A 21067-nucleotide genomic window follows, 5' to 3' on the forward strand; every position below is an offset into this window, starting at 1 on the left:
CGCTTAGTACAGCAGCAGCGTCAGTAGTTTATGGCCGCGAAAGCCCGTCTCAGAGACCTCAAGCTCCCCTATGCCTTGCTGTTCCCGGCCCGCCTGCGGTTGGTGTTCCCGTCGCGCACCCACTTCTTTAATACTCCGGAGGAGATGTTCAAATGGACTGATGAAACAGTGATGGTACGGGTGCACACACTGCCGAGACTGGAATCGGACTCTTCTCTGAGCAAGGCACAGTCGAAAACCTCCCGAGGAGCGCGCCAGAGGGGCAACAGGCGGTCTCGATCCCTGCGGCGCTCTGCGTCTTGCCGGGCCTCCGCCCGGGGGGCCCCGGCTCCTGGGCAACAGACAGTGGACTCTTGACTTTTGTTTCCTGCTGCCAAGAGGGTGTCGGGGTGCTCCCCCTAGTAGGCGTATGTCTGTCTGCTGTAGTTGGATGGAGGGAGTTGTAATTTGGGCGGCTTCCCCCTTAGTCTGGTACTTGTGGGGGGTGGGCCTAGGAGTTATGGGCTGTAGGTTGGGGATCCATTGGCGTGGGAGGCCTCTCGTCCCTCGTTGGGGGTCGAGTGCCAACCTTGCCGGGACAGGTACTTCAACGGTTTTGAGGTATGGGGTGAGGGTCTGTTTGGGGGGGGGGGTTTGTTCTTGGGCATGAGGGGTTCCCTACACTTGCTTTGTGCACGGCCCTGTGCCCGTGCTGTGGACCTGGTCGTTCTCTGATCGCGGGTCGCACTGACAATGCTTCAAGGCCCTAGGGTACCCTCCGTATTCTCAGCTGGAATGTGCATGGAGTCCTGGATAAAATCAAGAGAGGGGCAGAGTTACGCCAAGCAAAGAGGGCTAGGGCTGATGTACTTTTGTTACAAGAAACCCACCTGCTGGGTACTAAGGCCCTGTTCTCCCAGCGCTATGGGTATCAACAAGTATTCCACGCGGACTTTTCAAGGGGCTCAAGGGGGGTGGCCATCTTAGTGCATCGTAGAATTCCTTACATTCATTCAAAGCAGTGGGCTGACAAACAGGGGTAATACTTGTTTATCAGGGGTATAGTTGGGGTGGACCCTCTAGTGTTGGGCTGAGTGTACTCCCTGCCCCACCTACAGTGGTCGCTAGTTGAGAAGCTGTTTGCGATTTGGGCGGACATCTCCAACACGCTATCGGTGGTGGGAGGAGACTGGAATGATGTCCTGGATGTGATCAGGGACAGATACGGGCCTGGGGGAGGCCCGCGTGTAGGCCATTCCACAAAACTACATGATATGGTCGTGGGCTTGGATTGGGTGGAGACATGGCGGCGCCTGCACGGCGATGAACAGGAATACACATTTCTCTCAGCAGTTCACAAATCCTTTTCTAGACTGGATTACATTTTTGTCCCTAGGGAAATGGCTGGAAGAGTGGAGTCGGCGGAAATCCTTCAGTGCGGACTCTCGGATCACTCCCCTAAATCCGCTTATCTCCGGTTGGGCAGGGGGCGGCAGCCATTTAGTTGGCGCCTCTCGGTGTGGCACCTGCAACAGGAGTACTGCGGGCGGCACATGAGTGAGGTCATTGCTGATTACTTGGTTGGGAATGTGGGATCCGTCTCTAGTGCCGGGACGCTGTAGGAAGCACTGAAACCCACACTACGGGGGTGGATATTGCTTGGTGTGCAGCAGCCCGAAAGAGGCACAGGGCAGAATTGGTGCGGGCCGAGACGGAGATTGAGACACTGGAACGCCAGGGCCGCGCTGCGGCTGAGGGTCAGGTGGTGGGGCAGCTGCTCCTAGCACAACAGTCCTATGCAGCTCTCCTGATGGATGAGGCGCGGCAGATCTGGCTTGCAACGCGCAGCAGAAAATGTCAGTGGGGGGACAAGTCTGGCAAAACGGTACATCGGCTCTGTCAAGATGCCTTTCATGCGCATACCTTACCAGGGATACTTGACGAAGCGGGTGCCCCCGATTACGGACCCGAGGGAGTTGGCGGAGAGCTTTGCTGCATACTATGCGGATCTATATGCCCGAAGGAGTGCCTGTCGGAATATGTGGTGGACAAGTTTATAGCAGACTTGCCGCCTAAAGCTGTGTCTGATGAGGTGCATGACCAGTTGGAGCTCCTACTGACGAACAAGGAGCTGGGCACGGTCCTGGGCAAGCTCAACTCGGGAAAAGCTCCCGGACCGAATGGGTTCCCCAGTGAATTCTTCAAGAAATATCACTTGCAGCTAGCCCCCCATTACCGGCGGCGTTGGAGGAGGCCAGGGAGCAAGGAAGACTCCCCCCAGACTGGAGGCATGCGGAAATAGTGGTATTTCACAAGCCGGGCTGACCCCTGGAACATCATGCCTCCTACCGCCCAATTTCTCTTCTGAACGTGGAGGCCAAAGTCCTGGCCAAAGCGTTAGCCAACCGGCTTCTACCTCATATCTCAGCGCTTGTACACCCAGATCAGGCCAGCTTTATGCCCCAAAGGGCGACCAGCCACAATATTCGGCGGGCGCATGTGGAGGTGGCGGCGGTCCGACGCACTGGGAAACAGGCCGCACTTCTTCTCGCCGACATGGATAGGGCGTTTGACTCGCTGAGCAGGGTCTATCTGTCCACACTACTGCCCAGACTTAACCCCGGGCCTCGCTTCTTGTCCTACCTGCAACTTCTCTACACTGATTTGACGGCATCAGTTCGAGTGACGGGAGCAATCTCTTCCAGTTTTTCCATTAGGCTTGGCACCCGGCAGGATTGCCCCCTCTCGCCATATTTATTCGCCCTGGCTAAGGAGCCGTTTGCAGCGTGGGTGGGCATCGATGTGCAGTTGAGTGGCTTTAAGTGGGCGCAGAGATTATCCGATAGGATTGCATTATATACAGATGACGTCCTTTTCTTTCTTATAGACCTCAATAGGTCCGGCCAAGCCTCCTGCGGATCATGCAGATTTTTGGCGAATCGTCGGGGCTCTACATGAACACTCGCAAGTCTACACTATGGGTGCTGGGGGAGCGGTCAAGAGTGGGTGATTGGGCATCTACACTTCAGTTGGCTGTGGGGGGCCTTACATATCTGGGGGTGTTTTTATCGGAGGTGCTGACCGTCTCCTGGGAGCGGAATCTGGCGCCAGTGTGGGAGCGAGTTCGGGCAGATCTAAAGACCTGGTCCCGTATGCCGCTTACGATCTATGGCAGATTGGCAATTTTTAAAACGGTGGCACTCCCCCAGCTATTATACCAACTGCAAAATCACCCATATCCAATCCCGCCCAAATGGTTCCGGCTCGTGAACTCTACGCTAGGGCAGTTTCTGTGGGAAGGGGGTGCTGTGTGTGTGGCTCTGCGCACATGCTTCCTCTCCACTTATTGTGGAGGGTTGGCGACCTCTGCCATCCTCTCCTACTACCAGGCCTCTCACCTTCTGGTCCTGAATGAGTGGTGGTATGGTGACGGGGGGACCCGGCATACGCCTTGGAATGCTATCTCATGGGGCCTCATATGCTGCACACTATTCTGTACATGGCGCTGCTACGGAGCGCACTGCCATCGGCCACACAGGTAGTGTTTCGAATTTGGAGACAGGCTCTGTGCCGTATGGGATGGTGGAATACCCTGACTGGAGAAACCCCCTTGTGGAATAATGGGCGATTGCCCAGCCTTGCAACATTACAGGGCTTTCGGGGATAGGAAAACATTGGCATCTCGACCCTGGGGGATGTATTGAGGGGTACAACACTTAAGTCCTTTCAGGATCTTTGTCAGGAATTTGGCATGCCTCGCTCCCAGTTCTTTAGACACCTCCAATTCCGTCATGCATTGTCCCCCAGCCTGGAGGGTTTGGGGTCCCTCCCTGAGTTTAGCCCCCTGGAAGCGAAAGTGTTCATGGGAGACTTGGAGACGAAGAAGATATCCCGCATATATCAGTCACTAGTCACGCACTGCTCACCCAAGCTGCAGAAGACATGGGAGGAGGATGTGGGCGAGCTAAAGGAGGAGGATTGGAAGGAGGCTCTGGCTGCCACCAGGGGTGCAGCCATAGCGATGCGCCTCCGTGTCATCCAATTTAAGTACGTACATAGAAGCTATTTCACCAGGGTTCGGCTTTGGCGGGAGGGACTGATTGCCTCACCGGAATGCCTCCGCTGTGGCAGGGAGGAATGGACGTTCTTGCATACAGTTTGGAGTTGTGGATCCCTGGACCGGTTCTGGAGGGGTGTCTTGGCCTGTTTATCCGAAGTATTGGGGTGGGAGCTCTCATGTACGCCACAGTTTGCCCTGTTGCATGTAATGGATGGGGTGGGTGGCAACGTGTACAAAAGGCACTTGATGCAACTTGGCCTCACATTGGCCAAGAGACATTGCTAAAGCGTGGAAAGATCCACGGGCCCGTCGGTGGCCGTATGGAAAAAATTGTTGGATTTTTGTTTGGGGTTGGAGCAGACGATCTTCGTGGCCAGGGGGTGTCCTCGAAAACATTATAAAATTTGGAAACGCTGGGCAGAATATAGGGGCCTGTGGCTTGAGCCCCCCGTGGTGTTGGAAGATCTCCCGGGGGAGTGATGAAGGGGTGGGGTGGTACTGGGGAAGGGGGCGTGGGAGGGCCTGGGAGGCAGGTGTGCATATACAACTATTTTTTTCTGTGCACTATACATTTTGTGTGGGTAGAACTTGGTGGGCGTTTTGCGACTCAGGGGGGAGGAAGTCAGGGTGGGGGGTAGTTGGAGGGGATGGGGCTGTTGGGAGGGGGAGCGGCAGATTGTTAAGTACTGCTATGTTATATATTTGCTTATTCTTGCTCGTAAAGAAAAGTTGATTGCCTTCCAGCTGATGTACTGTTTCAAACCTGCAGATGCCTCTGGTGGTCAGAGCCCTGCAACATATGTGCAGTCTGACAAAGTCTGTTTAAAAAAAAAAAAAAAAACTGGGACATCAACCTTTCCGGGCTGCTTGTAGCAAAAGCTAAAAATCCCTAACCAGGAAACAAAGAATCCTGCTTTTAACTCTTTTCCAAAGTTTTTCTATATAGTATCCTCCTTCTAGACTAGGCCCTTGCCTTACTCTTTTCTAAGCACAGCCGTCTATAAGCAGCATATTGATCATCCATTCCTTGACTATTGTAGCTTGCCTCCCCACTAAAAGCACTTGTTGGATATCAATGCAAGCACACTTAAATTACATTGGGTTTTTACAAACCCCACAGCTGTCTGTGTATTGTCTTTCACCCCACCCCTTACTTCTACCAAAAACGCACTGCATCTTGATGTAATGCTTATCTAAGGAGTCTGAATTCTAGAATTACAGGTACTTGAAAACGGCCTTTTGCTATGAAAATTCGAACTCTTTCTCCCCCTCTTCTCTTTAATCTGGGGAGCATGTTTGATTAGATACAACAAACCGTGAATGCTTGTAAGGTAAGAACGGAGACGAATGCTTCCTTGCAAGTTCTAAATGCTGTGGCTTTAAAACCAGGACTCTTCCACGTGATTACACATGTTTTTATACGTGGGTCAATATAGAGACAAATGTGCCCCATCAAATCAAGGAATCCACTTTCAGCAACTAAGGTATAACGAGGTTAATTTATGTAGTTCTGATCTTGAAATTAGAGGCCGGCCTTATTGTATGGTAACTGTATCTAAATAAGTTTGTCATCAAATCAGTTTCCACAAATGAAATATAATGTAAAAAAAGCCTTATTCTGGTAATTTGTCTTCAGCCTTACTTCCGAGCTGTACCATGTGAAATAAACATGGCAGGAGTTCCAAAGTCAAAAACAGAATCAAGTTCAATGATTAAGTTCCAGTGTTTAGTTACATATATTGAGGTTTTCTGGAACCGTGCTTGACACCATGGTGGACCCCGTAAGAAAGAGGGTTCTCTCAAAACATGTCTTGGTAGAAGTAAAATACGTTCTGACGGCCTGCAGCCAGATGATTGACTTAAATCTTTTTGGCAAAGTCTCTGCTCAGTTAGTCTTTGTACCCTTTCCTTGTTAGGTGGCAAGATCCTTAGGTTTCTCCTTCCCACTCCTCCCCATTCCTGACCACTTCTAAATCCACATACAGTATGTTTTCTTCAGACTTTCCTTGTAAATATCCAAGATTGGTTTATCCTCATGCTGTTACTTTCCCTTATTCCCCGCAGTCTTCTTTTACTCTTCAGCACTCCTCTTTCCCACCTCTTTTCTCAAAGTTTAAACCCATTGTCTCTGCAAAATATGTGGTCTTACAATCCCTGCAACCTTCTGTATCATCAAACTTTTGTTTGTAGTTGCTTGTAACCCACACATTACGTACCCATCTTTCCAACCTTTTCATTCATGGCACCTTCTTCCCCATTGTCCACTCCCGCTTTAAGACTGGGGTAGTCACTCCCTGCTTAAACTCTCAATTACCCTAAAGCAGAATAATATTGGCCTGCATGATAAGATCCCCAGGTTTCAGAGACCTCGATGCAAGGTTAAAAAACATAATGGCCTGGTCAAAGAGCATGCGCACACCCCAAAAGTGAAGGGATTAGTGGGTTCACAGCTTAACCTTAGTGTCTCCCTCCTGCCTTTCTCAAGGTTTTGGATGAAGCTTATGTTTACTCTCCCTTGGGCACTCCATTCTGATTCCTTGGTTTTTTCGGAACTACTAGAATTCCTATTTCTTAATTTCATATTTTCCCAGAGATGTAGGTTCTCTTTACAGTGAACATACCTGTAGAGTCTTAGATTTCGAGCTGACAAACAGTAGAGATCAAAGTCTAAAGGTCAACAATTAATGAGTATTAAACTTGGGATAGCACCTTGCCTGAAACTACCAGTGAAGGTGAGGGATCAGACCCGAGATAAGGCAGGTCATAAAGCTTCTTATAACAAAGCTCAAACAATTTAATTAATCCAAAACCAAATTGTTTTATTAGTTGTAGATTTTGGCCAAAAGTGAGTGGTGGAAAGTTACCAGAATGATACTGTAAAATAAGCATAGTTATCGATTTTTGATCCCTTTTAAATCTATGTAGATAATCTGTATCTTTTCTTTGAATATTTCCTGTAGGTGGATAAGGAGACCAACACAGATGACTTATTTCCTGAAGATGTTGGTTTTCTTCCCAAAGAGAGAACTAGCCGCAGGTCACGTGGTTCTCCTTTTGTTCGCAGTAGTACTATTGCCCGTTCGCAGACTTTCACGCCTGGAGCACGAAGTCAGTATGTTTGCAGAGTAAGTATAAACTCGTATTTAAATAACACTTTCAAATGGAAATGTCTTCTGACCCGTCTGAAAGGGATGGCTTCCATGAAGTAAAGGGCAGGACTGGCAGTCTTTTCCGCAGTGTAGCAGCAGAAAAAGAGCCACCTCCCTTTCAGAAGAGGCAGAAGTGATTACTTTGACCAGTATCCCTGATACAGCTGTTCGGTCACTCATGGAGTACTGATGTGATGTAAGAAAAAGGTTCCAAAAGCAAATGGAGAGACAATCAGGTCAGAGTAACAGTGTGCATTTATAGAAAGTATGGAAATGGACATTGGAGCCGAAAATGATAGGGAAAGGAAGTGAGGATCCCACCATAAAAGAAGAGGTGATATTGGGAGCATCTTGTCTAATATTCAAGTACTAAACATTTATACCTTTTGTGTAGGATGTATACTTCTAACTGCATATTCCTCACCTTGTGAGTACTCCAATACCGGATATGGAGATTTTTCTCAACATTGCTCCTGTTCAACAGTAGGTGGTGTTGTGTGGCTCCATGTCTACCTCGTCTCTCCTATAAGTGATGCTGGAACCATCCATGTGAACCAACCCTGTGCACTGATGAGTTTCTTTCTTTCCATGTATTTGGACTTGGATTCGGAGCTCGCTCCCAAACTTTCTTGGCTTTTGACAATTAATTTCTCGAAATTGTTTTCACAGTGTGCAATGGAACATGTCCCCTCCAAAAAACTAGATAGTTTGAGCCTTATTGGGACTATCACAAGCAGGTGTATGTGACCCTCATGAGGTAGGTCTCTGGGGTCTCGGGCCTCCCACGGCTCCAAGGCTTGTGAAGATAGAGCCTGAATGAATCTCAAGGCAATCCAGGTCCGAGAAGCCAAACTTTGTCACAGGACAGTATCGGAAGGTTTGTAAACCTGTTCCCGGTTGTAGTCAAGGGTGCGGATAGACTCCTGTTCTCACAGCCATCCTACAAAAGATTTTCTGCGCACTTCAAGTCTTCAAGGAAGGCTTAATTGAAGGAAAAAGCTCAAGAATATTGAAGCAGGATTCTTTGTCACGCTGCTTTTAACAGACAAAGCACTCCTGACATTAAGGTTCTTTCGGTCTCTGTCTTGGTCCCTTTCTGAGGAGTAGATTCCAAAGCGTTTAATGATTTCAGGATCCATCAGCAGTGTTTCAAGAGATAGAGGTTTTTAAAGAAACCTTGTTGCAAATGTTTGGCACTCTTCCAGCTCCCTATGGCATCCCTTAAGGCTCGAAGGATCTGAGGAGGCCTCTAGTCGGAATACCGCTGACTGATTAATCTTTGATGCTGTCTGTGCCTCATGACCCCACTGTGTGGTCTGTTCTGACTCCAGGGCTGACACCCAACCTGACTCTAAACCACGCCGGTCCGTGTCACATTGACCCCACGACCTCAATTGTTTTGCCCGACCCCGAGATTATTCCGACACTACCTTGACTGAAGTTGCGTCCCCCACAAGCTTTTACCTTAGCCAGTCCAACCTCACTCTGATTCCAGCCTCACTCGGATTCCAACAGAATGCTGCCTTTACCTAGGAGTTGCCCATAGACACTCCAAACCTCTTTGGTTCAGACTCGGAACATAGTCAACATGGTCTTAGAGGACTATAATGGAGATAACTGTGATGCTGAATCCCATTATTACGGTTATAACAATGTATCAGTTTATACATGGACCGTCAAGAGGCCTGTGGACACTGGGTGGAGTCCCCCATATGCCGACTCCCCACCGGTTCTTCCGCAGTAGAATCTACCTCCTTTGCTGTGATTGTCCTGCTTGCAGCCAAAGTTCTGGACGTACAGCTCTGGTCTTTTGAGGTCTAAACTGATGTCCTCACTGAAGTTCTACAACTTGTACTTGCTAGCTGGTAAATAGGGAAGTGGCTAGAGGACTCAGACCTGATCCAGGGAACCCACGCTTTCTCACTCAACACCCTACGCCTGAGTTTGGTGGTTCAGGTGTCCACAACTACACTGAACTCAAACTCATTTCCTACCACACCTCCTGATAGAGAATCAAAATATATGGAGGCATTTAGGAGAAGAGGGCGTTTTCCTCAGCTACTCTCACCTTTCATTCAATGCTGCCTTTTAGGCAAGATACTCACATGTGTTGTGGGACCTGGCTGATGAGCTATTGCTGACACTCATTGATGAATATTACGCCACTTTAGCTCAAATAATTCAAGATGCAGAAAAGTCTGTCATCCGCTTTGGTCTGGACACTACTTTATTTATTTATTTATTTATTTATTTATTTTTGACACTTATAAAGCGCTGCTTATACCCTTAGGCGTCTTATACTACTGGCTTTTACAGCAGGACAGCTGGTGCTTCAACGCCATTTGTGGATGAGATAGATCATGGGTTTCTCTGGTGACATCGAAGCATCCATTTGACAGTACCCATTTCTTTGGAGATAAAGCGCTTCAAAGGTAGTTGGCCATAGCCTCTCCCTCTGCCTGTTTGCACTCGTGAGGCAGTATCCACTGACATTTCACTCCTGTTGGTACTTCAAAAGTTGTTTAACTCCATGACCTCACCTACGCCCATCACCCCAGCAACAGACTCCTCACGATGCTGGGGATCCAGTCCCCTACTTCTGCACTCAAGCCACTTTTGCTTGCCCCAGACACATGGCCACACTGTTGGAGGCAGGAGAAGTTATTCCCTCAATGGGTGGCAGAGGATATCATCTTGCAAATGGGGTGCTCCATATAGTCCAACAGGATACACCTTTCCACTCCTGCCCGAACCACTGCATATCTCACACACAACAGAGCGGATTTTAAAGGACCATTTATCCATTTTGCAGCATGAAGCCCAGGCTCTTTTGGACAAAGGCGCCATTAAGAGGGTTCTGACCTCGGAAATGAGGACTGGCTATTACTATTGTTATTTCCTGGTGCTGAAGGATGGAAGCCTTCATCCTCTCAACCTCTTCCTGAAAAAGTAAAATTTCAGGATACTCACATTGGCCCAGGTTATATCTTCTCTGGATCCAGGAGACTGGATGGTAGCACTGGACATGCAGCATGCCTATTTTCATATCCTCATCCTACTGTCCTTGAGTCATTATTTGCAGTTCATGGTCAGCCAAGACTATTTTCATTTTCCCGTGCTTTCCTTCTGTCAGTACAGTGTCTCTCAGGTGTTCATGAAAGTAATGGCAGTGGTCACAGCACACCTTCAGAGGTTAGGTATACCGGTTGTCCCCTACCTTGATGACAGGCTTTTGAAGGAGGGCTTGTCTCAATCAGTTGAGCCACCTCCAGACGGCGGCAGTCCTCTTGACATTGTTAGGGTCTTTGATCAGGTGGCCCAAAATCACACCAGAGTCCTTTGGGACAGACTCCTGTTCATCAGAGCCATTCTTGATCAGGTGCAATTTCAAGCCTTCCCTCCGGTTCAACGAGTCCTTGACATTTGGGCTATGAACCCGGTGCTTCAGCCCTGGGTCTTAGTAAGAGTGGCTCTGAGACTTATACTTTTGGCCTCCTGCATTCTGCTTGCGGACTATGCCAGATGGCACATGTGGGCTCTGCAGTGGATACTGAAGTCTCACTGAGCTTGGCACCAAGGAACCAGTTGGATTCCATCTAGGTTTCAGAAGAGAATGCAATACAACTACAGTGGTGGCTACTTGACCAGAGGTGGAGATGCAGCAGAACACTTTCCCTATGCCACCCAGCGCTGATGTTAGTGACAAATGCGTCCCTGCTGGGATGGGTAGGCCACCAGTTAGAGATGGAAATACGAGGAGTCTTCTTAGTGACTCCAGATTGTGTCAGGAGAGTGTGATACCCAGAAATTATGGGCTTGAGAATCTAGCCTCCGAACAATTTGTTGCTTTAGGAGGTTTTTCTGTTGCAGCAGAATGGCAGGAGCCTGCATCTGTGTGCGCGCAATATGCACATCCACATGTGAAGTTTGAGCAGTGACATTTGACTGCTTTATACATCCCTCCCAAACTTGTGGCTATCATTCTAGTGGCTAGGCATCCATCTACAAAATGGGTTTGCACCCTATGCTGTGATAAGTTTGTTGCCTGGTGTAGCCCCCGCCCCTCCCCCTCTATTTATGCTTTGCAAGCAAAGTTGTTGAATTATTTGCTTTTTGTGCTGTCTTTATCCCAATAAGAACTTGCCATGGGAACTGTAAACGGTTGTCTGTGCTTTCGTCCTTTTTGTGTTTACTGGCCCAACAGTTCTTATTTAAATCACCTGTTGTCATGTGTTTTCATAAAGGTTTACTACATGTGTTCCCACCCAAACCATTTGTGTACCCATTTACCCCAATGCATAGCTGTCCTCTGAGCCTCCTGACTCTTAATATAGTCTTTCTCATTGGGAGAACCTCAGTGCATAACATGAGAGAACTGCAAGTGTTTTTTCAATTCAGCCTTCTCACACCACCTTTTTACCAAAGCAAACTAGTGGTGTTGAGTCCCAGAGTGGCATTTCTGCCGAGGGTTGTGACCTGCTTTCGTCTCGCCAATCATTCACTCTTGCGTCATTCTTTGCTGGACCTCTCGCCTCGAAAGTGGAGGAGAGATTCCACCACTTGAACCCCAAAAGAGCCTTGAGTTTTTGCATCTGTCGTACCAAGGACCATGGGGTGGACCACCCGCTCTTTGTTGGGTTCTCTGGGGCAAAGAAGGGTAAGGCAGTGCAGAAAAGGAAAACATTGAGGTGGATAGTCCTCTATGTTCTGATCTGCTATGCATTGCCCAAAAAACAGCATCCAGAGGGTCTGAGGGCTCATTGGGCCAGAGCCAAGACTGCTACCACTACATTTGAACAATGAGTGCCTGTTCTGGACATCTGTCAGATCGTGATGTGGGCGTCACTCCACATGTTCACGATCACTACTGCCTCTGGCTAGATCTGGCAGGAAGGCACTTTGCCCACTCTGTCCTGCAGGACCTTTTGGTTTGAGCAATTTCACAGACCCACCACCTTGGGAGCTACAGCTTTGATAGAGTGCCACCAGAAAGGTCTTCTGAATAGCTAAGTGCAGATTCCTTACCACCCTCCCACCTCCCTGTTCTGTGACATTGTATCTTATTCTGTCTATAAAAAAATCCAATTTTTGAGATCTGCACACTGTTACATATGGTCAGTTACTGAGCTTCCTGTCTGATGGTGCAGACAGAGTCAAGAAAGAAACTGACGTCACCTTGCAGCTGTGGCCCATATGTGCGGCTTCGGCGTCACTTCTGGATAGGTTGATGTTGAGGCATAGCCGCAGGACATCACTTTCTGGTGTGCGGGAGCAATGCTGAGAAAAATCTCTGAATCCAGCCGTGCAACAGAGGAATTCACAAGGTGAGGATTCTGTGGTTAGAGTATCCACCAGAAAGAGTTTTACGAACGGAAAGTATTTTGCTGATTTTCACAGATTTATAAAAGTGCAACGCTTCCTCCTATGAAGATTCCCTATTTAACCCTGTTCCAGGCTAGTTAATAGGGTTATGCCTTAAGGTGCCATCACAGCTCCCACGCACAACCCGTCTAACCTAGTTCAGCAACAATCGGACCCGCACAACGACAAATCCCACCCTTTATCGCCCCCCACTCTTAGTCCACACTACCACCCTCTAACTAACCACGCAGAACACGCCACCTTTCTAAATTTAACACCTCCTCCCCACAACAGGACCATCTCCAACCCCATTTCCCCCCCATTCTCATCCCCCATTACACTACCTGCACCCCCACCACCACCAACATACACTCATCCTCCACCCTGCTCTCTCCGCCTACCACCAAAGTCCTCACCTATACCAGCATCCTCCCCCCTACTTCAAACACACCCCTCCCTCCCAAACCCTCTCTCCTCGGGGCCCCCTCCACGGAGCCCCGCACGAACACAAGTCCACCCCCCCACCCGCACGCCAATTCCCTGGTCAGTCACTCACCCCTGACTCACCCACTCCCCACCACCAACACCCATCCCACGCTGGGCATGATTATGGCCACCCTCCTCCAGGTCAAAGAAGACATTCACATCATCAAAGAACTACTCCTCCCACACCCCAAACACCCCTCACCCACCACCACCTCCCCTCCCAACAGGTCCCCCACCCTTCCGGACAAGTCCCACATTCAACACTCCACTCAACGGACTTCAATCCCGATTCGCAATCACCGCCCCAACATGTCCCCCTCCCTTCCGGATGACTCTCCCACTCTACACTCCCCAAACTGGTCTTCAATCCCTGTTCGCAATCACAACAAACACCCCTCGCCCACCACCACCTCCCCTCCCAACAGGCCCCCCACCCTTAAGGATGTTTCCCACATTCAACTCTCCACAAACCGGACTTCAATCCCTGTTCGCAATCGCAACAACCGCCCCAACATGACCCCCACCCTTCCGGATGACTCTCGCACTCAACACTCCCCTCACTGGACTTCAATCCCTGTCCGCAATCGCAACAACCGCCCCCGTCGCCCACGCAACACTCTTTCGGACCCCGACACTCTCACCCTCCTCGACCCAGCTCCCCTACACCACACATCCACCACACACCTCGCCATTCCCACGATACACTCAAATCCCCTTAGACCCCCCACACTAAACAGAATCTCAATCCCTAATAACCTTAGAAAAGTCCCCCTCTCTCTAGAACCCGCTACCTCCCTCGACACACCCCGTCTCAAATGCACTCTCCTCAACTGCAGATCGGCCTCTAGACACTCCTCCGCCATCGCTGATCTCATCTTAACACTGGACCTTGACCTAATCATCATGACTGAAACCTGGCTAACCGAATCTTCTACACCTATAATTGACATTCTGGTTCCTCCAAACTACCACATCATTAGACTTGACAGGTCCGGCAAAATAGGTGGTGGAATCGCATGCATTTACAGGAACAACCTCTCTGTTCTGAAAGTCACCTCCCCCTCCCTACCCTCCCCAACTTCCTGTGAATACATCTGCCTCGATATTATCAGTGATGGCAAACCGATATGCTCTCTTCACGGCATTTACCACCCACCCGGTGACAACCCCACCTTCGCCCAACAAATCATGGATATGATCTCAACCAATTCCGGAAAGCAGCTCACCCAAATATACCTCGGTGACTGCAACCTCCACTGGAACGATCACAATGACGCGGTGGTAAATAGGCTTAAAAATTTCCTCAATGCCCTTGACCTCACCCAAATATGCAACAGCCCGACCCACGAGAAAGGCTCTATCCTCGACCTTATCATCTCCAAAGAAGACTCCATCCAACTCGAATCTATCCAACCCTGTGACTGGTCAGATCATCATATTGTCACATTCTTCATCAATGAAAAAGTCAAATTTAATACGGCTCAATCCTCCAAGCCCAAAATCTGGAGAAGAGACCTGAAAAAAACTCAACCCAAACTCTTTACCCCCTAACAGCTGCAATCTCCTACTTCCCCCTACCGGCACTACGGACGTTCAATCCTTGACTGACCACTATCTCAACGCGATGACCTCAATAATTAACGAGGCTGCACCTATGCAACTAAAAAGAGTCTCCACTAAAATATCCAATCCATGGTACGACGGGAGTCTCAATGAGGATAGACGAGCCATGCGAATGGCAGAGCGCACCTGGAGATCAGCTCCATCTGCACTGCACCTAAAAACACTGAAGAAAAAGAGAAACGCCTGTTTCAGGAAAATTAAACGCTCAAAAACAGACTTCTTCAGCCTCCAGCTCGACCAAGCAAAAAACCGTCCGAGAATACTGTTTGAGCTAATCAGAACACAATCCAAAGAGCAACCCCGGCCACTCAGCACCATGCGCGAGGCTCCCTCCTGTGAAGACTTCTCCGCTTTCTTTATCCAAAAAACTGACAACATAAAGAGCGATCTCCTCAGTGACGCAAGCCTCTACTCCAAACCTCAATACATAGCACCCACTGAACCAAAAAACAATGCTACATGGTCCTCCTTTGTCACCTACTCTGAAGAAGAAATTGGCAAACTGCTCAGCACCTTGAAACCATCAAATCACCTCACGGACCCCCTTCCTGCTAACGCTGTAAAAGACTTTACCCCTTTGCTCCTCCCACTCTGGACTAAAATTATCAACAGCTCACTTCAACAAGGAACCATCCCTGACTCCCTCAAAGTGGGACAAGTCGCACCTTTACTAAAGAAACCTACAGCCGACCCCTCTGATTTAAACAACTACCGTCCCATTACCAATATCCTCACTCTCGCCAAATTGTTGGAAAAATGCTCATAACTACAACTGACTAAACACATTGTTCAGTTTCATCTCCTCAACCCGCATCAATCAGGCTTCCGAGCAGGACACAGTACAGAAACTGCTATGACCCACATAATTGACGACGCCCTTCAAATCCTAGACCAAAACGATACCTGCCTCCTCATCCTTCTTGCTCTCTCTTCAGCATTCGACACCGTCAAACATGAGAATTTACTCGAACTATTAAACACAAGAATGGGTCTATCTGGGACTGTTCTCAAGTGGTTCACTTCCTTTCTACACAACAGGTCGCAGAAATTCAAGAGCAACAACCTGATGTCCTCGCCAATACCTGTTTCGCTAGGCGTCCCCCAAGGTTCCTCCCTATCCCCAACTTTGTTCAACCTAGTTATGGAACCTCTCACCACCTTGTTACAAGCATCCAATGTACACTTTCACATGTACGCCGATGATACCCAACTATATCTCAAATTACAAACCCCCAATGACATTCTGCTCCTGAACTCAATGATCAGAAGCACCCAATCCTGGCTTGCCGATAATCATCTCAAACTCAATGCTCTGAAAACAGAGTTCCTTCTTATCTCTCCTCCCGCGAAGATCTCTACCACTCAAACTTGGCTTAAACACCTAACTGCACTCAATGTCCAACCCACCATCGTGGACTCAGCAAAATCTTTAGGCATAACACTTGACACCAATCTCAACATGCAGCAACATATCAGCAAGGCAACTAAGGGAGCGAACTACCAAATCAATACCCTGAGGAAACTTAAACCCTTCCTCCCTGCCAAAGACTTCCAAACTGCAGTACAAGCACTAGTCATCCCTCGAATAGAATATGGCAGCATCGCCCTCTGCGGACTCCCCCTAACTACTACCGCACCCCTAAGAGCTTCTCTAAACGCTGCAGCGAGACTCATCACTGGGTCAAAAAAACACTCACATATCTCACCTGACTTGAAATACTTGAACTGGCTACCTTTTGAAGCCAGAATACATCTGAAAATCGCCTGCATGACGCACAAGGCTGTCCACCTGAGATCACCCAGCTATCTCACTCAGAAGCTGACAATTTCTGGAGGCTCTAGAAACACCAGAGGCACAAACAATCTTCTGCTGAAGCCTCGAAGATTCCGGAAGGAAAAAACCTATAAGCGCTCCTTCTCAGGAATGGCACCCAGGATCTGGAACTCACTCCCTCCTGATACGAGGCTCATCTTCTCCACTACACTGTTTAAGAAAGAAGTAAAAGCTAGCCTCATGGCTAAATACACTTGAACCATTATTTTGGACTCTTAAGTCTCTGCACCGATCTTTACTATTTGGTCGACCCCTTTGTTCATTTTTTTACTTGTATTATCGACTTACGTGATTTTCTATGTTTCCACGTATTTGTACTATTAGCTTTACTGACGTATCTGTTTGACTATGCTCCCTCATGTTCCCCCTTTCTATGTAAAGCGCTCTGATATCTGCAAAGATCTTGTTCGCGCTATATAAAACTTTCAAAATAAATAAATACAAATAAAGGTGCAAGAAGATTTTTGGCAGCTAAATTTGGATGCCATAAATTCAGCAGGCAATGTGTGCATGGCTTTATTAACAATCACCATGGCTTTGAAAATAATTGTGTTTCTCACAGGTAGCCAGTGGAGTTGTTTTATGAAGGGAGAGATGTGCTTATGTCATGGTCCATTGCGAAGTATACAGGCTACTACCAAAGCTAAAATGGATTGGCTGAATGGTAGTGGGAACTGTGAAACATCGCATTCAGAAAGAAGGCACTTAAATAAAATGCATGGTAAAATAATTCAATGCAGTACCTGCACAGCACGGCCATAGTAGTAAAATGTATGATGTCACTTCTTACGTCTACACTTGCTAGGGCAGCATTCAGGTTAGAAAAATTTGTAAGCAAAGGGAACCCTGAAACTTACCCCAAGGTGAGGCTTGTTGGTTTTGGCCACCCCAACGAGGAGCACAAAATATGGCCTCCTTTGATGAGGTGCAGATAGAAGGAATCTGCAATGTCAGATTTTGAGTAATCCGCCTGAGTGATGCTGAGACACAGCTTGCAGATGGGTTGATTGACGTAACACTTCAAACTGCAGCAAAAAGTGTCTAGGTGAATTATGGATGCAGTTATACATAGCGGAGCATGAGGTTTACTTAAATTCAAGTAGGTGGGCCAAAATTAGCAATAACATTTCAGTGCCTTCAGAAAACCTAAATGTAGTTTCCAGAGCACGTAGAGAAACTGGCATATACGCTGTTATGATCCCTGAATAAAACAAATAGTCTGATTGCAAATTAACACCAAAACAGTCCAAAATGACGTATGTATTTTTTGTGTGATCACAAAGTGTGACTGGTTAACCTAAACCTGAAAGTTCTCCCTACTGCACTGAAAATCCCAACTCTGAATGGAAAATTTGGATCCAACATGATTTATCTGGAAATGAAGTGTGTTGAGATGATCCCTGGGTTGGTAGGTACTGCACATAGGCAGTACCTACCGACTTGGTGGTGGCCTCCAAACTGAAAGATGGTGTAGTGACTGGTCTCTTACTGGAGCCTGAGCTGGTCTTGTCCTTCCTTTCTGTGTTTTTGCAGGAGGCTGGGCAGAACAGAAATCTAAAAAGGAAAACTCCGGAAGCAAGTCCTTTCTCCTTGCAGATTCCCACAGAAAAACTTTGATTTGTATCCATTCCCATTTACAATGATGTTGTAGTCTGCCTAGGTATTTTTTGAAAAGGATAAAACCAGTAGATGTTGTGTTCTCCTAAACTGATGAATTCAGCTTTCTGAAGTATTTGCACATTTTCATCCCATCACCTGGTATATTTCACAGGCCATTAATTTTCATGTGTTATGTTACCAGGTTTTCTTGACCTCTACCCCTGGATTAAGCTGTGAGTTGGGCCTTTATTCTGAATTTCTTCGGCAGCCTGCATTGTTGCTGACCTTTGAAGCTCAAAGGAACTTATCACGAGTCCTTTGTTTTAGTAACTGTGAAGTTGCCTCTAATTATACCTATGAGCTTGACCTTCATTTTCCTCTTCTGACTGGCTCACAGTTGCACATTAGACAAGGGAGTCTGCCTTACAGCTGTACTGTAAAGCTTCATGTGACATGCCCCTAGTTACTATTCTCCTTTGAGGGGACTAGTTTTTAATTACCTAGTGCAAACAGAATACCCTTTGAACAAGAGCCCCTCATCCTACCGATCCTTATAAATCTGTCCTACCTGGCTTTGTCACTGTGCGGAGGCCCTGTTATGGGTTAGTGGGTCTGTGTTGGTAGGCGCCGGCTGGTAGTTTGGCTGGGATTCCCTTGTCACTGTCACATAGTGCCATAGGAAGCAGAAACCAACTCATTCTCTATCTCAGTACTGTACAGGAGCCATGCCATGACTCCACCAGGACAGGTGTGACCTGCCAGCTTACTCTTACTATTTGGGAAATAGTGGTGTTGCACCCACCTCTCTTGCATCTAAAATGGTTGGGGCACTCCCTGGTGCAGGTGTGTCTGGGTGCTGGGGGGAGGAAATAGGGTTTTCCAAGATGAAACACAAAACTGTGGCAATGACACCTTGACTGATAAAGGAACTTGGCTCTATAAATGCCCAAATCGTAATCCCTTTTGTAAGTGAGCAAACACTACATATATTTCACCTACAAGTTCTTTGTATGTTCTGGTCATGCCATCACCTCTGTGCCGATGACACCTTGTGGTACAGAATAATAGAGATGTGAATTGATAGTCTCTAGACCAGTCCTTAATCCTACGCACAAAGTTGGATAAGAGCAAGTTACTTTCTAAACAAAAAATTATTGTGCCACTCTTCAGAAACAATTGAACTAGTCCGTTTTAAACCATGTCTTCAACTTAGATTCTAATAATATAAAGTTCAATCACACTATCTTCTGAATTGTTAACTCCAAGACTGTACACCCCTCCATGCACCTGCAAGTATGGAGCGATAGTGTTGGGAGGCTTGAACAAGGAAAGGCTATGCTGTTAGTAAATTGTCTGATCTTCCCCAGACATTGGCTCCCTGAACACAGTAGTGAGTTTTGTTTTCTGTCTTGGCAGCTTGTCAGGTGGCCACCTTTTGGAGAGCACTAAAACATTTCTTCCGGGGAAATTGTGTCACTGCATGAATACTAGTCGCTGCAGTCACAGGATCTTAAGTGGCTTTAAGCACCCAATTTAAATTAAATTCCACTGGGAAGAGAAAGGAGGCCAAGTGCCTTTGATTTAAATGCAGTGTCCAGGAAATTTTTGACAATTAGTGCTCCCTCACTGTTGGACCTGGCCCTTTCTGCAGGGTTACCCCACATTGTTGCCTTCCTTTGCTTAAACCAATTGTGTTGGCTTTAGAACTCTGCACACTTTACTCCTGCTATCCAGTGGTAAAGTGTGTGCTCACCCTTCCAAGCATGGTAAAATTGGTGTACCCCTAATTGGCATATTTAATTTACTTTTAATTCCATTGTATGTGGTACTACAAGTACCCAGGACCTATAAAGTGAATGCTACTAGTGGGCTGCAGCACTCTTTGTGCCACTCACTAAATTAGCACTGTGAAACATGTCAGGCCTGCCACTGCAGCCTGTAGTGCAGTTTTAAACTGCCATTTCGACCTGGCAATATACATCTTTTGTTATGCCTAAACCTTCCTTTTTAAGACTTTATAAGTCACAGTCACCCCTAAGGTAGGTTCTAAAGGCTCATAGTGCAGGGTACCTAGTATTTAAGAAGTAGGACATGTGTACTTACGTTTTCCATGTTCTGGTAGTGAAAAGACTACCAAAGCTGTTTTTCACTGTGACAAGGTTAGCCTCCATAGACACTGGGATACCTCATTACATTTAATAAGTGATAACTTCTGTTTCTGAATAGCTAGAGAAATCCTTCTGTCACTCATTTTAATTTGAATTTCAAATCTTCTATTGGTAAAGCTGGATTTTAAATTACTTTTATGCAAATGACACTTTTATAAAGTTTCCATTTCCTGCCAAAAACAAATATTTTATGCCAGAGTCCAGGGTCACATGACTGTTAATGGGAATCCTGGGATATAATATGGATTCCTTCCAGACAGTGGACAAAAGGGCTTTGGGTGTGGGAAGGGTGTGTTTCTCCTCAGCAGGATGGATGGCCTGAGGGCATTAACCCAGCCCTTCATTAGCTTCAAAGGGTAGCCTAAGGGTTGTACCAAGCCCCTTCCTGACTTCAGAAGATGCCATCCCTGTTACCACAGGCAAATGCAGCTAACACTTAAGCCTGCCTGCCCTTTGCTTCACTAGCCAGATTAGAGCCAGACTCTGGGCAAAAGGAATAACTGACCAGAACCAACTTGGGGTTAGAAAACTGGGGTGTCCCGCACTCACAGGCTAGAATGGGTATACATGTGGCGACCCCTGAAACTGTCATAAGAACACTCCTGGACTTGTGTAGACTAAGGAGAAGGCTTTTCGTGCCTGAAGGAAGATTGAACCTGCTTGTCTTGAACACAGGATCTCAGAGTGACTCCAATTGTCAATTAACTGACAAGCTACATGGATACTACAAGCTTCCAGAGGCCTTCCCTGCAACTGCTCAGCTAACCACCACTAACTGGACCTGCTAAACACTGCTGCTGGCCTTTGC

At 47.5% G+C, this 21067-nt stretch overlaps 1 protein-coding gene across 1 annotated transcript in view; it reads left to right on the forward strand.

The window, feature by feature from the left end:
• WWC3 (WWC family member 3) overlaps positions 1-21067 on the forward strand; it is a gene marked incomplete at its 5' end in the record, with an annotated part of 657764 nt that overhangs the window by 571191 nt on the left and 65506 nt on the right. The window contains one exon of the mRNA XM_078658903.1: positions 7000-7164. Coding sequence (XP_078515029.1) covers positions 7000-7164 — 165 coding nt within the window. The remainder of the gene's footprint in view (positions 1-6999; positions 7165-21067) is intronic.

The sequence above is a fragment of the Lissotriton helveticus genome, chromosome 8, assembly GCF_964261635.1.
Source record: "Lissotriton helveticus chromosome 8, aLisHel1.1, whole genome shotgun sequence".
Taxonomy (NCBI): domain Eukaryota; kingdom Metazoa; phylum Chordata; class Amphibia; order Caudata; family Salamandridae; genus Lissotriton; species Lissotriton helveticus.